The sequence below is a fragment of the Cibotium barometz genome, chromosome 33 (genome assembly GCF_041138505.1).
Source record: "Cibotium barometz isolate CiBa-2024 chromosome 33, ASM4113850v1, whole genome shotgun sequence".
NCBI lineage: Eukaryota > Viridiplantae > Streptophyta > Polypodiopsida > Cyatheales > Cibotiaceae > Cibotium > Cibotium barometz.
The window spans coordinates 41165031-41182756 of record NC_141078.1 but is presented as its reverse complement, the minus strand read 5'-3'; the positions used below and the strand labels follow the sequence as shown (position 1 = coordinate 41182756).

The 17726-nt window shown below is 40.3% G+C and overlaps 1 protein-coding gene across 1 annotated transcript; it reads right to left on the bottom strand.

The window, feature by feature from the left end:
* Window positions 1-802: 802 nt before the first annotated feature.
* LOC147619570 (UDP-glycosyltransferase 85A5-like) lies at window positions 803-1769 on the bottom strand. Its single transcript, XM_086773466.1, has 2 exons — window positions 1648-1769; window positions 803-1601 (listed from the first exon to the last, which is right to left on the bottom strand). Exons 1-2 carry the CDS (start codon window positions 1767-1769, stop codon window positions 803-805), a joined length of 921 nt encoding a protein of 306 aa, XP_086629592.1.
* Window positions 1770-17726: the final 15957 nt, after the last annotated feature.

Sequence of the window (17726 nt, the reverse complement as noted above, 5' to 3'; positions counted from 1 at the left end):
ATCTTTTTAGGGATGATCCCAAAGGTATGGACGATGAAATGGAACAAGAGCATCTTTACAAGGCTTCATCGACACCGGTTTTTGAAGGGTGCACATTCTCTATTTTAAGTGCTTCACTTGAACTACTCAATATACAAACAGTTTATGGATGGAGCAATGAAAGTCTTGACGCATTATTGAAGTAAGCATTCTAACTTGCAAATTTGAATTAGTGGTTTAGGGTTTAGGGTTTAGGACTAATTGATGATATTGGATGCAGGCTATTATCAAACATGCTTCCAAAGGGAAATAGACTACCCACCTCAAGAGACATAGCGAGGCGCTATGTGACATCTCTTGGAGGATTGGATTATGATCGCATACATGCATGCGTCAATGATTGCATTCTCTTTTGTGGGACGCATAAGGAGGCTCGACATTGTCCCACTTGTGGTGAAGCAAGGTATAGAACAGATGTGAAGAGTTTTGATGTACCTTGTAAAGTCTTGCGACACTTTCCTATAATTCCTCGCATCAAACACATGTTCAAGTGCAAATCCATAGCAGAGCTCATGTCATGGCATTCCTCACATTGCTTTTGATTGAACGAACAACAAATATTCACATGCAGGTAGAAATGATGCCTTTACAATGGTTATTAGGCCATGAACATGCTTAGTTGGCTAGAGACAACCTTGAGGAAAGGAGACTTAAGAAATGATGCCTTTACAAATGTTAGCAGGCCATGGACATGCTTAGTTGGTTAGAGACAGCCTTGAGGAAAGGAGAGGAATGTGGTTGTGCCAAAGACATGATGAGTTGGCTATTGATGACAACTGGATGATGCCATGTCATCGATGAGTTGCTTCCACTGGAGATTGGATGACCCTCCGACCTCAATAGACTCTTGGGCAGCCTTTCTCCAACACGATGCTGTTTGTTTGAGTTGTAAGGAGGTGTCCCCTCTCATGAGGGCTCGGGCCTGTCTCTGCACCTCATCCCTACGTACAAGCCCATTTGGGTCCACCTCAAATTCCATCCCCACGTTGCAGCCATCCACAAAGCACCTATTGTTGAGCATTTGGTCTGCAAAGTAGGGCCAACCCAGCATGGGCACCCCGGAAGAGATGCTCTCCAGTGTGGAGTTCCAGCCACAATGAGTGAGGAAGCCTCCCGAGTCCCACCGCAGGGTGACTGAGCACTTGGAGCTGGGGGCCCATTCCACGAAGCATGCACGCCCCTTTACCCTCTCCAGATAGCCATCTGGGAAAAGGGCCGTGTCTCCGTACATGAGGTCTGTTCGGATAACCCAGAGCAAAGCTGCATGGCTAGCTTCCAAGCCCAAGGCCAGCTCTTCAAATTGTTGGGCGGACATCACAGCAATACTCCCAAAAGAAACATATAGAACAGAAGAGAGATAAAGGTCCGAAATCATGCATGTGACCGGGCTGTCCTCCGATTGGAGAAGACCCTCCACCAGCTCTTCAAAAGCCGGTCTCAAGGTAAAGAAAGACTTGCACAGCTCAACGAGAGTGTGTTGCCCACTAGTGCTCCCATTCTCTCTCTTGTCCCTTATCTCTGCAAATCGTATGTCAAGGCCTAGCTTGCTCTTCAAAACGGGCCTGCAAATGCTTCAATAGTGCATGGTTGTGCTGTGTATTAACGAACGTAATTATGAAGTCTTCTAAAGCTAGCTTTATAGAAAAGTGCATCATGGGTCCGATGTGGCCTTGTGCAGCGAAAGGGAGAACAACTGCATGTGGTTTGGGCTGGCTACTAGGAATACCCATGTTGACACAAGCAGCAAAATTCTGATTAGCTATGTGGTGAGCTTAATTAAGCTAGCCTAGACAAGCCCAGATGAGGCAGTGGAATGCAGCTGGTAAGAGGAGGGCAAAAGCTGATAAAAGCTTTGAGAAATGAGACAAGCCCAGATGAGGCAGTGGAATGCAGCTGGTAAGAGGAGGACAAAAGCTGATAAAAGCTTTGAGAAATGAGACGATGCCCTGAACAAACTAGTAATAAAAGCTTTGAGGATTGAGTTCGCAGCTAACAAGTTGAGTTATGCGGTGATGATCGATGTCACGTAACTCCAGCTACTACACACACAGTACTAACTAACGCCTGAGCAAAAGCTGGAGGACCTGCATACATTATCATGATTCATGACCTCTCCTCTAATAATTTGTCGTGCAGACTCCACAGATAGGGATGAAGCTTGCGATATGTCGTGCAGACTCCACAGATAGGGATGAAGCTTGCGAAACGTCAACTTCATGTACCTAAAAGATCCAAGCAGCTTAGCTTTTTCTTTTTTAAAGGGCCGTGGAATAGAAGTGGTGTGTCACTGTGTGGTCCTCTGGGAGACGACTATACAGAAAAAACAAATCATAATGGAAAAGGGGACCATGAATGCAATTTCCAAGTAAAGAAGCGTTAATTTGTTTATAAAAAAACCGTGCTGTAATAATGCGCGAGGCTTTTGTTTTTCCTGTTGAGAGCGGCTTTTTACACCACATTTATCCTGAGGCGTACATGATACAGGTTCTACTCCACAAAATGGCATCAACGGCCAGCCAAGGTGCACGCACGACTCACGAGTGACCGCAGCCGGGCCAAAGGATGACACGTGACATCTGCACATAAGGCAGGAAAAATCGTAATCGTATGTGCGTGTGTGTATATACACACACACACACACGACTCACGAGCCGCTGAATGAGTAATAAAAGATAAATCTTGTATGGACTGGTCGCTGGCTACAGCGGAGATAAACCTGCGTGTAGGATTGATGACGCTGTGATGATTCCGCCAGTAGAGCTTTACCACTTGGTTACTATAGTCGTCGATATCACAACAAGGAGCTTTTGTTCATTCTCTATATAGAAAAAAAAAACATTCACTAGATAATTCTCTCCTAGGAAAAGTGCAAACTAGAGAAAATAATAGATAGAATAACTAGGAAATATGTGCATGGATTTCTCTCTATAGGAAAATTTACCTACATAAGATTTTTTTCTATGTAAGTAAATTTTCCTATATGATTTTTCTTTATAGGAAAATTTGCCTACATAGGAATTTTTTCCCTATATAGGCAAGTTTGCCTATTAAACCCTTACATATCTCAGCTTTTTGATATCTATCACATAGCATCTAAGAAAGTCTTCTATAGTCCTAAATTGGAGCCTCATGAAAAGCTTCATCTTTACCAATCTTGTCGAATCACCACAACTCGTCAACAAAAGCTAGTGGGGAGTGCTTTTTGTAAAAAGAAAAGCACAAAAATTAAGAATATCATGATGCAAATAACCAAACTCTAAAGAAGAGGGGGTGGTTTTGTAAACTGAAAAGCACAGAAATAAAGCATATCATGTGAATAAACAAACTCTAAAGATACACAAATAACCAGATAGCTTACATATTATATCTCCTCCCTACAGGTGGAGTATGCATGCATCTTGCCAAACACCAGCTCCACCCGGAATTGGCAGCTTGCTGGATACCAACTCCATGAAAACCAACCCAAAACTAGTAGCTTTCTAGGCACCAACTCCATCAAAACCACCCCAAAATTGGCAGCTTGCTAAACACAGCTCCATTAGACCCACCCCTTATGTCTGGCAGCTTGCTCCATCAGAACCACCCCTTGTGTCTAGCAGTTTTCTATGGCCTTCATGCTCGAGAAGGGGGAAAGAGATTGAGCCCAGACACGTATAAAATATGCAGTACATAATTGGCAACAAAAGAGCATGGATAGTGCAAGCAAGAATCCTTTATAACCAACCAAAGCCAACATATTTTACATGATTCTCTATTGCCTCTACTTCTTTCTTTACCTGAAGTCCTTTAAAAAGAAGCAATAACCTACGAATGCTTTGCTTGACAATAAATAGAGATGTTATATTGTATACCTTGTCAAAGAAATCATTGACTTTCTCAAGTTGCTCTGATATGGGAGGTTCAACAGTCCAATTTTCAATCTGTTGTACCAAAGAGCTTAGCCTAAGGTATAAAGATGCTACTACCCTTACAGTTTAAAGCTTTTTAATTGGAAACCCGTGAAAGCGTGCCAGTACTACCTGCATAAAGCATAAGCAACGGGATTTCTTGTCATGATGTTTTGTGGAATCGGTTGTATTTTAAAATTCCTGCAATTCAATGACAATGTTCTTCACATGCATCATCACCATTGAATATCATGGATCCATCATCACCTGAGACGCATCAGTCAATTGCTCTAGATGAGCCTCCATAATTTCATGAAACTTGAGGAGCTTATGCATATCATGAGTTTCAAATGCCTCCAATCTAGATTTCACCTCAAGTATAGAATTTGCATTTTTTTGTACATCATCTTTGATTTTCCTGAAGTATGCAAATCTGAAGGACAGGTTGAAAGAGAAGACAAGAAGGTGAATCATGCTCTTCAAACTTGAACATCCATTGCATCTCAACTGTCTAGAAATTAGCAACTAATGCATAGAAGGATGTACATGAGAATCTTGCCTTCTGGTGATCTCAGCAAGAGTTTTAGCCATTCCCTCACATGTACTAGCTCCCACCATTGTCTAACGTTGTACCGCTGCATCAGCTAATATTGAGAGGATGGATGTTGCTCCTTCCACCTTTTTTTTCATCCCCATGTATAGTCTACTTATAGTAGAAGATCTCTTCAGCCTAGCCGATCTACTGGACTGAGTTGTTTTGATTTCTAGTTGAGGTGGTGGTGGAGGTGAGCTATACTGAAAACCTATATAAGAGCTTACTACCATCTCTTACACCCCCAACACCTCCACCTTCTTTTCATCATGATCCAACAAAATGAACCTCTCCATCACTCATCATGATCCAACACCTCCACCTCCACCTTCTTTTCATCTCTACCTCACTCATCATGATCCAACAAAATGAATCTCTCCATCCCCCTCTCTCTAGATCACTTTTGCAAGATCCATGACAAAAGCCCCTCTCTCTACCCCACTTTCATGCTCTTTGCTAACTCTCTAGAACTCCTCTTTGATGCCATTGCGCCTCTCCACACTGTCACTCCTTGCTACCTGACTCTCTCTACCCCACTTTCATGCTCTTTGCTAACTCTCTAGAACTCCTCTTTGATTCCATTGCGCCTCTCCACACTGTCACTCCTTGCTACCCGACTCTCTCTAATCTTAAAGCTTGGTTGTAAGAACCATCCAAGTCTTTGATGCATTACCTATCTAGCGAAAGCAAAGGAGCAATAAAATATGTATCCCCCTAGCATACTTAATTGGTTGTACCTTGATTGTGGTTACCTTGATTATCATCTGCAAGGCCAGCAGAGGCAAGCCCTCCCTCAAAGGAACCTTGTGGTAGAAGGAAACGCAGACAAGACACAACCTGTTAAAGAAAAAACACACAAAAAAGAACCCTTATTTTGAGAACAAGAGAGGGTTTAAAAATGGGAAAAAATCTAATGGATTCTTAAAAAAAACATTTCACAAAAAACAAAGATACTACTTATATATATATATATATATATATATATATATATATATATATATATATAGAGAGAGAGAGAGAGAGAGAGAGAGAGAGAGAGAGGTATTAACGTCTGTAGAATGCAACACGAGGGCATATAAAACCAACAGTTGGACTTCAACTCGGGTGGAGCATGGCCTTTTTAAGGGAGAGAGAGAGCATCACTTTTGTGAATTGCAACTTGGGGTAGATAAATAATAGCTTTTGTGAATTGTGTGTATACATAGACACACGTATACATATACACCCAAATAATCCAAAATATATTTTATAGTCATATAAATATATTTATAAAGATAATGCAACATATATTTTTAAAACCAAAACAAATATTGATATAAAGTGTAACCTATTATAGCTATAAAATGTGCATCCCAATTGTACACTTGTTGCAAGCTGGGTTAATGGTGATCGAGATGGGTGCCTCCAAGCTACACTGAATGGTTAAAATAATGCATGGGCCTTTGTTTTCATATTTTGATGAGTTACACCACACCAATTAAGATGTATATATATATGAGCTATATGAGCTCTTCTCAATCCCTATGTGATCCTAGAGGCTTATAGGAAGTCTTGAGGGTCTAATGATCTTATTAGATCTCTAATGAACAAGACTTTTTGAATTATATGAGATTTTACATGAATTATATGACCTCTTAGTTCTCAACTTAGATTCTAATTGTAGGTCTTAGGTAATCTTATCTTAGATCATCTCAAGATCTTGTAAGAACCTATGATTGAGGTACGACTTACTCACAAAGTCATCTTAGATCACAATCATCTTCAATCATCTCACATTGACTAGATCTCTGGTCATTTCCAGTGACCTTAGCTTTGATCATCTCAAGATCTTATAAGCATGAGGACCAAGCTAAGTTCTATGGGTCTTATGATCTCATTAGATATCTAACAAGATTTGTTATAATTATTTGAGCTCTTACATAAATCATGAGATCTTACATAAATTATGAAATCTTAAGAAAGATCATGAGCTCATGTATGGTCTTTTGAGCTCTTAAGAGTTTCTACCATACATAAAGGCTGATCTTAGACATTATAAGATGATCACATTAGTCTAAGAAATTATGTGAGCTCATATATGGGCTTATGAGATCTTAAGAGCTTCTACCAGACACTATGTGGTCATAAACTCAGATTATAAGATTATCACATTAATCTAAGTTGTATATATGCAAGTAAATCATGTTTATGACTACCACCTCAATATGGAAAGGAAGAAGCACATCAGTGCACAACAGTAAATGTATATTAAGTTTAAAGAACTCTTATGAGCATGAAGTAGCTCTTGGGTCCACTTTTACTTCTCTACATGATTCCTAGTCACATACACTCACATAAGAAACTATATCAAAAATAAATATACTACCCATTTATTATCTCAAAAAAAATTAACTACCCATTTATTAGCTTTTAAAAAATACACTATCCATTTATTATCTCATATGATGAACAAAGAACTTTCATCTAATCCTATAAGCTCATAAGGGCTTCCAAGATCACATCCACATGTGAAAGAGCACGTATAAGCACACATACATTGTCAAAATCTTCTTCCCATCATCTTGTGCATGTGAGATTACCTTGACATGTGAGACGTACAAGTTCTACGAGCTCTTCTCAACGCATATGTGATCCTATGGGCTTGTAGGAAGTCTTGTGGGTCTTATGATCTCATTAGATCTCTAACAAGATTTTTTGAAATTATAAGAGATCTTACATGAGTTATATGACCTCTTAGTTCTCTACTTAGTTTCTGGTGGGTCTAAGGTAATCTTATCTTTGATTATCTCAAGATCTTGTAAGCACCTATGATTGAGGTATGACTTACTCTCAAAGTCATCTTAGATCTTAGATCACAATCATCTCTAGTCATCTCACATTGACTAGATCTCTAGTGATTTCTACTTTTCTTTGATCATCTCAAGATTTTATAAACACTAGGACCAAGCTAAGTTCTATGAGTTGTTCTCAACTCTTATGTGATCGTATATGTGCTCGTAGGAAGTCTTATGGATCTTATGATCTTAGTAGACCGCTAACAAGGTTTTTTTAATTAATGAGCTCTTACATGAATTATATGATCTCTTACATAAATTATGAGATCTTAAGAAAGATCATGAGCTCATGTATAGTCGTATGAGATCTTAAGAGCTTCTACCATACACTATGTGGTCATAAAATCTGATGACATTATAAGATGATCACATTAACCTTTGTATACATGCAAGCAAAATCATGTTAATTATTATGACTACCACCTGGATATGGAAAGGAAGAAGCACGGTGGCAAATGTACATTAAGTTTAAAGCACTGTTATGAGCATAAAGCAAATCTTGTGTCCACTTTTACTTCTCTAAACAATTCCTAGTCATGCAAGCAAGATCATGTTTATGACTACCACCTCAATATGGAAAGGAAGAAGCACAGTGGCAAATGTATATAAAGTGTAAAGAACTCTTATAAGCATGAGGCAAATCTTGTGCCCACTTTTACTTCTCAAATGATTCCTAGTCACATACACTTTTACATCTATCTCAAAAATAAACACATTACCCATTTATTATCTTTTAAAAAAACTATCCATTCATATTGTCATATGATGGGACACAGAACTTTCATCTGATTCTATAAGCTCATAAGAGCTTCTAAGGTCACATTCACATATGCGAGAGCATGCACAAAAACATACACATTGTCAAAATCTTCTTCCCATCATTTTGTGCATGTGAGATTACCTTGACATGGTCCTATTACTAGATCCAAGAAGCCTATGTATGCCACTAAGTTGATTGCATAAAGAGTGATCTAGAAACCACCAAGTTACATAACATACATACCATATGAAGATGCATGTGAGATTACATTGACATGGTCCTATTACTAGATCCAAGAAGTCTATGTATGCCACTAAGTTTATTGCATGAAGAGTGATCTAGAAACCACCAAGTTACATAACATACATACCATACGAAGATGCAAATTGAGGTCAAAGATACTCCATATGGATAACTTTACCAAAGAGATCTATGATTTCTATGATAATTACAACTCATGGCAATGTTTTTTGCTTGTAAATCAAAGGCCTAACCTCACTAAACCCAAGACTTAACCAATCAAAATGAAGACAATGCTCGTAATAAACAAAAAAATTGGTAAGAGCATGTCATGATTTTCAATAGCAAATGCAATTACATTTTTGAAATAACGTATGATTTTTTACTTGAAAAAGAGTGTAATATTACCTTCTATAAATGCCCCTTCTTAATCATGCACATATCTTGGAGACTTTGATTAAGCTCGTTTAAAAAAAAGTTACAACTAAGTGGCTTATGTGTGCACATGAAATAGCCATAATCATGACCTTACATACTGGGATCCTCCATTTATGCTTTATTCTCTTCAAGAACAACCATCCATAGTGGGAATCTTCTATCTTTCTTTTGATCTCTTTAAGCAGCACCACTTATGGGTTGCTTTGTAGTCCATGCATTATTAGAAAAAGACATATGATCAAGAGAAAATAATTTATTATCAACTTCTACTTTTCTAATCACAAGTAAAGACAGTGTTCAACACACCTTCTTTCCTCACTTGACATGTCTCTACATGTTTACTCCTTTCTTGATATTATAATACTTGTTGTAATGAATTACTCCTTAAAAATATAGTTGAAAGTTATGGTCTTTTATGTGAATGACTCTTCAAAAATATATTAGTTGAAACTTCCCTTACACAATGTTAAACTAAGCACTATTAGGATCCTATTACTAATCTTTAAAGGTTATGTAGGTAGGTTCTACATATAACATAAACCCTTTTAAAAAATCTACATACATCTTCAAACTAACCCTTGAAAGCTATGTAGATAGCTTCTATCAAAGCATTCACTCTTTCTTCCCATGCTTGTAGGTTCATTTGATTATCGTTTTGAACTCAAAACTTGCTCTCCTTTTGAAACTAAGCGACATTTAGCATTCATAATGATCAAGGTGCTACTAACAAAGTTTTCTTGCCCATCATTTGGCAATACCAACACAGATCTTTTATCCTTTGGCATATATTTTAACTTAGTGCAAGCCTAATACAAATCACACGAGGATTGGTAAAACCATTCTCTTACTTTTTCATACAAGATGAGAGCATATTTAACATATATTGTATTGAGTTTGTGTGTGTGTGTGTGTGTGTGTTTTAGAGAGAGAGAGAGAGAGAGAGAGAGAGAGAGAGAGAGAGAGGGAGAAGAATTTAAGTATTTCAATTTGTAATAATATTAATGCATAAATAGTGTACAAATTTTAAAGTAAAATTTTTAATAACCATTTAATCATTTGTGGTTCAATTCTCCACATAGGCAATCCATTCTCTATATAGGAAATGGAAATACCTAGATAATAGCCCATATTTCTTATTCATTCTCTATATAGGAAATTTAATTATCTAGATAGTGGCCCATATTTCTTATATAGGAAATTGAATTACCTAGATATTGACCCACATTCTCTATGTAGGAAATTGAATTTCCTAACTATTGGCCCATATTTCCTATATAGAAAAATGAATTACCTAGATATTAACCCAAAACCACCAAAAGTTGCTTGTGTATCTTGCCTTATAAATCAGATAAGATTTATAGCTCTCATGAAAATCTACAATAGTAATAACTTAGATTAAAGAGTCCGAATAAAAAATTAGGTTTTGATCCTTGTATATGGCTGTGCAATTTGCGATCATTTTGGCTTTATGATATATGTATGCGTCCAGTGCCCAGGGTTTGTAAATTCTGAGTTATTTATTTTTTATTTTTTTGAGAAAGTGTTAATCGATAAGGCTTGATCATACTGATCCTATCAATTGGATGTTGACAGCATCTAGCATCTTATTACTAAAGGGGCGGGTGAGAATTCATTGGTGAAACACATGGGATCGTCCAAGAAGGGTGGTGGGAACTTCATTAGCGGTACACTAACTAGTTTCGGGATGTCTATTGAGTATTCAGAATATTGTAACGAATCTAAGGCCAAAGGTATTCCAAGGTAGGGTTAAACTTCTTAGTGTCACCAAATAGGGCATTCTTCAAGGTGAATTGACACTGAGTCCCTCTGACGACACGGAGCCATTGGTGCAATCCTCTTCACTGGGACTAAGCATTGGGACATGCCAAAAGAGGTGGAGAACATGTTCTCTTTATGACTATCAAAGTGGGTAGAAGACGTAAATGTCAAGCCTATATGGGAGCCAATCTCAGGTAGGGAGTTTTTGATCAAGTACCTTCCAAAGAAATGCATTGACACTACAAGCGATCGGGCTCATACCCGCGCTCCTAGCCATGGAAAATGACTTGTGGAAAAAAAGTAGCCTGTGTATTAGCGCATGTATCATCGTAGCCAGAGACATGCGTGTAAAACCGCGTGTATACACGCAGTCAAACGCGCTGATACGAGGGCTTATACACGCGTTTTGTCAGTTTAGCTGTGCTTATACATGCGCATTTCACAGAGTATCCATGTATATACACACGACTTTTACAGAGTTGATGCGTCTATACACGCGAACAAAGAGCAAAAAAAAAAATCCAGAGAGTGCTATTTGGTACCTGAATGCTATTCCAGCATTCCAACACCCAATAGCACTCTCTGGATTTTTTTTTGGATGCATTGCACCATCCACGAGGCAGATTTAGTGCATTGTCATTACACGATTCAAGAACGACATGAATGCATACGTTGTCAATACACGATTCAAGACAGACATGAATGCAATACTATCAATTCACGATTCAATATTACTATCAAAATTTTATGTGTACACATATATACAAGGAAGTCCATATGTCGAAGTAGCCCATGGCTTCAATATATAAACAAATATATACAAAATCAAATTAGTTTGTCTAAAAAAGCCCATGGCTTCAGTTACAAAAATATATATACAACCACATCCTAAATATGGAATGTGATACTATAAGTCTGAGTACTACCCAGACCCAGATGATGACCCGCTGCTCCCTTCATGACCAAATGAGCTCACATCGGTATACATGTCTGATGAGTAGTGCTCACGTCCAACAGGAGCAGTGGCGGCGGGTGGATCATCAATGGGCAGGAGCATCAACAGGTGCAGCACAGCAGCTTACTACCCAGACCCAGATGATGACCCGCTGCTCCCTCCATTACCAAATGAGCTCACATCGGTATACATGTCTGATGAGTAGTGCTCACGTCCAACAGGAGCAGTGGCGGTGGGTGGATCATCAATGGGCAGGAGCATCAACAGGTGCAGCAGCAGCTTGTGCCTGTTCAAGTAATATATCGTATATAAGTATATATATATGTAATTCAATAAACCAAAATCATTCATTTAGAGTTTTCAAGTACCTGTCGGCCGTATGGTCTCATGGTCATCTCAAACTGCGCGTCCATAATATGTCCCTCGGCTCTGAAGAGGGCCCACGTGTCACGTCTGCTATGCCGGCGAGCATACCCAGTATCGTGGGCTATGGGCTTCCTCCCCATAACCCGTCGCTGTATCGTAATCAACATAATTTGTAAGATTAAAACAATCATAGAATCAATGAATTAAGTAAATAATCGAATAAAGTGGCAAGATACGAACTCTGCCTCCCATGACTCGACAGCGCCAGATCCGAAATGCGAAGATCCAATGGTATCCATCTGGATCTGTCGTGCCTCCACATGCTGCTTGCTCTTCATGCCACCCTCTGCTTGTTTCTTTGCCTCCTTCCACTCGCGTTTGTGCGCAGTGGGCAGGTTTCTCGACAGGATAGCCACTCGCAGCTGTCGCATGTGGGGGATTAGGGTACCAACTATGTACATCATCTATAATCTCCCCAACTAATCAGCTATTTTGATCTTTAAATCTAATAAAATAATTTTTGCACAAGTTTGAAACTACCCCATGCATGTACTCCATTACCTCTTTCCCCCTCGCATCCATCACTACCCCTCCCCTATCCGTCACATCATAGTAGATAACTCCCTCCACCTCTCTCACCTCCTCATCCTCACTATCTCCTCTAACTCTTCTCCCTCTATCTCCTCCCTCACCGCGTGCCCTACTACCTCCCCCACCAAAGCACCTGCCGCATCCTCCACTCCCACTCTTCCTACTGCAGTGTTTGCTCTCCTCTGTACTATGGGTGGAGTCACGACTGGGGGATTGTGTATGTAACTGTGTACGTGACTGTGGTGGCTGTGAGGGTGTACATGAGTGTGTCTAGGACGGGGTATGTCTCCTCGGTGGGCATGGAAGAGGAGAAGCTGCATGCCGTCTCGCCGCTGGACTCGCAGGCATAGATGACAATGGAGTGACATGGATACACAGGGGCGGGGTATAGATACCAGGGAATCCAGGAGGGGGATGGGCATACATGTACTCTTTGTAAGCCCAACTGGACCAGGATGGCACCCAAAATGATTTAGCATCTCCATCATCCAAGTGCCGTACGCAAATGGATCGGATGAACTTGGATCCATGAAGAATCTACAAAAATAAAAGTATATACATGAAGGATCCATGAAGGGGATAGCGATAAGAGCTACTATGAGAGGCAATAAAGGGGATGGCGATGCCGGGAAACACTCTATGTATCAAAGCACAGTCGCCATGAAGGGAATCACTCTATGTATCAAAGCACAAAGATGAAGATTGAAAGCACAAACTTTATGCAGCATCTTGATCAAGGTTGTTCCTATACATGCTTGATGATTCCCCATGATGACAACATGCAAGCTAGCACATATGATTTTGTGAAGGCAAGCCATATGCAGATGGGATCATCTCTCTCTTGAGATGGATCGACAAGCAAGACACACAAGCATGGGTGAACTTTAAGGACAAACACAGTCGTGTGTAAAAACCCGTCCAAAAACGCGTGTATCTACGCATGAACAATCTGTGCAAACAGGGTACATGCAGACATACACGCGCTCGTACACACGGCCTGCGCAAAAACTTTTTTGAAAATGATCAACCACCGACAAATCTTTCTTATAAAGAAAGCCCAGACTGTCACTATCATTCACAGAAATACTGAAGCAGGCACGACCAGAGAAGGACGGAGACAATCGCATAAGGAAAAGAGACAATCGTATAAACAAATGGAAGGAAAGAGACAGGACAAAGGACAAACTGACTCACCTCTAGAAAAGTGAGTCTTCTTTTTGGCTGGTTTCTTTCACCCATGTCTGCTCCTTGCACCCATGTCTGCTCCTTGCACTTGGCTTTAGTTCTCTGTTGGAAGAGGGAAGATTTGGCGGTGTGAAGGGAGGCGGAGAAACACGGAACACCTCTATAGCAATGCCTTTCCACAGCTCGGATTACACACCAACATCAAGAAAAAGGGGCACCAGTCAACTACTCAATGAGCTGACACAACATTTAACACCTCATGCATGAAACTTTGTCTCTACCCTCATTCAATTTTCCAAGCAACTAGAGGAAGCCTACATACATCTGATCAAGACATGCAAGGGGAGATGGGCACATCCACATCTACCACCCTTTACTCAATTGATTCATATGCATATAGGGTTGCACCCTCATCATGAAATAGGCTCACAGCCATAAGCAAAATGATAATCACAGAGAAATGGTGAGAGAACCACTTGACATAAACAAGGTTATATTCCATCAAGTATGAGCTTTCTGCAAAACTTCAGTTTCCCAAGAAAAGACAACATCAGTAAGGAACTTCAATTCTCCAAACGTGGCAAGCAGTGTGTGACTAGGAGGTACAATCACTTGAAGTTTATTGTCTTCACTCTGTCTGTTGAAAAGACACCCGTCTGTTGAAGAAACGTACCACCATACATACATATTCTCTCAAGCAAAACCAGAGGGCTATCCTTCTCATACACATGAGCTTTCCATAAAAACAGAGAGCTGGCTATCATATACATGGGTTTTCCAAAGCCACAGGATGGTGATCCTCATATATATATATGAGTTATTTCACAAAAAGAGAACAAAAACTGGCCAGCCGTCACTTACATGCATGGGCTGTCATCATGATAGAAAGCTGCACTCTTTATGCATGGCACCTTCTCCTCATTCACACAGGTTGTGCTGCAGCTTCTCCTCTTACACACATGGGCTGCACTGCCCATCTGAGAGCACCAGAAAAACGAGCTCTCCCTATCACAAAACTGAAACTATAGCTCCCCGTCTCTTTCATGCTTTCTCCCCCTCCTCTTATACACATGGGCTGCGCTGCCCGTTCAACCAAAAAAATTTTATACTATTTGTAATACTCCAAGGTATGTCAGGTTGTCAAAGAGCTCACCCCCACCTCCACGCTGCGCTTCTTTGACAATCGAGGCCAGTTGAAGAGTCTTTAGAAGCAATCCAAGGCCACCTTCTATTTTTAGCAAGCTTTGTATTAAATCCCAGGGCGACTCTTGCATTCAAGGGAGACTTTACACCATTTTAATAACATCTTGTGGACCACACATACCTTTGTTTCCCATGAAATGCGAAGGACCGGTACTGTAGCAGACCTCCTCTAACGGGTCCCTGTCCAGCCTTAAAAAATAGTGCTCTGCATGTTCACATTATTTGTCAACAAACTTGTCCATATATGATAGTGCTAAAATCTACCTTGTGAAACTGACTCTCATTTCACACCCCTTTCATTTCCCATTTATTAAGGTAAACCAACAACTAACTGTACACATTGCATATTCCTGTTAGACCCGTTCACATGTGGCCTTATACCCCTTTTAGCCCTTGGAGATGGACACCCTTTATTTGTAAATGCCATGCATGAGTGTGTACACATGCCAAGAAAAATATTACCAAAAAATACCTAACATAGTTTGCCCATCCCCTAGCCTGCTAGATCATTCATGGTCAGCAAAAAATAGTGTCATGAGACTCAATGCATCTGATGTTGCCATGTTCACCAAAGACACTGTTTTCACTACTTCAATTCTTTCATCCTTGTCTACCATCATCAGTCGTGCATGATATAGCTTGAGACGCAAACCATTCACCCTTGATACATGTGGGGTCCCATCAAGGTCAGCCAATCGATATGTGCCATTAGCAAAGCAATTCATCACTCTGAAGGGCCCCTCCCATTTCACTTGGAACTTCTTTTGAAAGGTTTTATCCAGCTTACTATTATAGCGTAGCACCAAATCACCTTCCTCGATACCCTTCTTCTTAATCTTCTCATTTATCTTTGTCAATGCCCTATTTTGCATCTTCTCATAATGTTCCAAGGCACTCATCCTGTCCAGCTGAACCTCTTGCAACTATAAGAGTCTCTCTTTAAATGTGTTGCTAGAAAGCCCTAGCAGCTTTTCTAACATATTTTAACTGCAGGCAACTCAACTTCCACAGGTAACAAAGCTTCTTTGCCATACACTAAGTGAAAAGGTGTAAAACCTGTGCTTGTCTTCACTGATGTACGATAAGCCCATAAAGCACTGGGCAGCTCCAGATCCCAATTCTTGCCCTGATGTTCTGTCACCTTTGCAAGAATGTGTACAAGTTCACCATTGAATCTTTCATTCAAACCATTGCACTGCGGGTAATAAGGAGTAGTAAAATTATGCTTAATCCGCATTTTGGCACACAAGTATTCTAGCAAGTCAGCTCTAAAACCAGGCCCTTGATCAAAAAGAAGCTCCAAGGGCACCCCAAATTTACAGCAGATGTCTTCATAAACAAACTTTGCAACATCTCTTTTTCCCTTGTCCTCCTTGGTCAGTCCACTAGGTCCTGCCTCACCCTTAATCTCAATGCCATAATCATTTGACCGGTTCGGCAACTGTGCAGGCAATGGATACATATCTCCACCCATTCTTGGTGGTTTATCACATTGTGAGCTGATGTGGCCAAGCTCTCCATAGTTATAGCATGTGGGCAACTGCCTCCAACCCCTGCCGTTGTTCTGTCCACCAAAACCATTCTTTGGTTATCCTTCACCTCCTAGCTGATTTGCAAGTCTCACACGACCTCGATTATTTCCCACATTACCTAACATATTCAGGCTGAGATTCTTCATCAAATCAACCACTTGCCTCAAGTCCTGCCTCAGCCCATCATCTTGTGCTGCAGTAGTGACCATTGCTGGCACAACTTGAGTAGCTACTGAAACCACATCTGCCTGATGAACCTCCTCTGGAACCCGACTTTGCATGGAATCCATTTGCTTCATCTCTGACACCATAGGTAGTGAGCTCACTCCCAATTGAGTTAATCTATTCAACTTCCACTCTTTGTTCCTTGCCACCTCCAATGCATCCTCGTATGTTCTTGGCTTCTTCAATTCTACCCTCCAACGCAGGTTTTCCTCAACCAAGAACCGGTCCTTCTTCATCATATCTGGTGGGGGCACTTGTGGCTGCAAGGCTTGACACAAGTTCTCCCATAATATGGAAAACTTCTTGATGTAATCATCAATGGGCTCCGCTTCTCTTTGTCTCAATCCCTGTATTTCATGCCAAACTTTGTCTGGATCTTTCACCTTCACAAACTGTGCTGTTAAAGCCTGTCTGACATTATCCCATGTCAATGGCATAGGTGGATCAGCCCTCTGCAACTCTTCCTCATAACCCCTACACCAGCTCTGTGCATCACCCTTCAAACAGATTTGCAAAAGGCGTAACATTTGAGCGGGTATCTAAATATGGTTGCTTATGCACGCAACTTCCATGTTTTCTAAGAACTCTTCCACATTCTCATCACTTTTTCCATGAAACTCTGGATAAGGGAAAGCCATTGCTACCCAATCTAGGATAAAAAAACCCTTTTGACACAGATGCAAAAAAAAATCAATTCTCAGAAAAAACTTCAAAACACTTCAGGTTTAGAAGAGGATGAACACATGCACATCAAACGAATTTGCATAGTTAATCATCGAAATTACCACAGGTAGAGGAGACTAGCTCTAATATCTCCCTCAGTCTTTCTGGCCCAAACATATATGCCATACGCTGTTGAAAGAAAATTTTTCTGTCCACATGAACATTTATCTGAATTCTTTGGGTAAAATGGAAAGGAGTAAATTGAGGTCCATTGTGATTATCCATTGAGAGTGGCCATACAACTCCCAAGAGGCACAACTGGCTAATTTTCCGATTCTACCAGAATTTTTTTGGCAACACATCAACTGTGAAACGGCACCAATCCCAAGAATTTCAGCCTATAAACCATACTTCAATTGGCTATCAAATCAAGCTAA

What these genes read in the sequence shown, in the direction of transcription:
- LOC147619570 (XM_086773466.1), bottom strand. Translation starts at nt 1,769, where the DNA reads ATGGGTATTCCTAGTAGCCAGCCCAAACCACATGCAGTTGTTCTCCCT. An exon ending in TTAGAAGACTTCATAATTAC is followed by an intron (nt 1,602 to 1,647) that starts GTTCGTTAATAC and finishes AAGCATTTGCAG; the next exon opens with GCCCGTTTTGAAGAGCAAGC.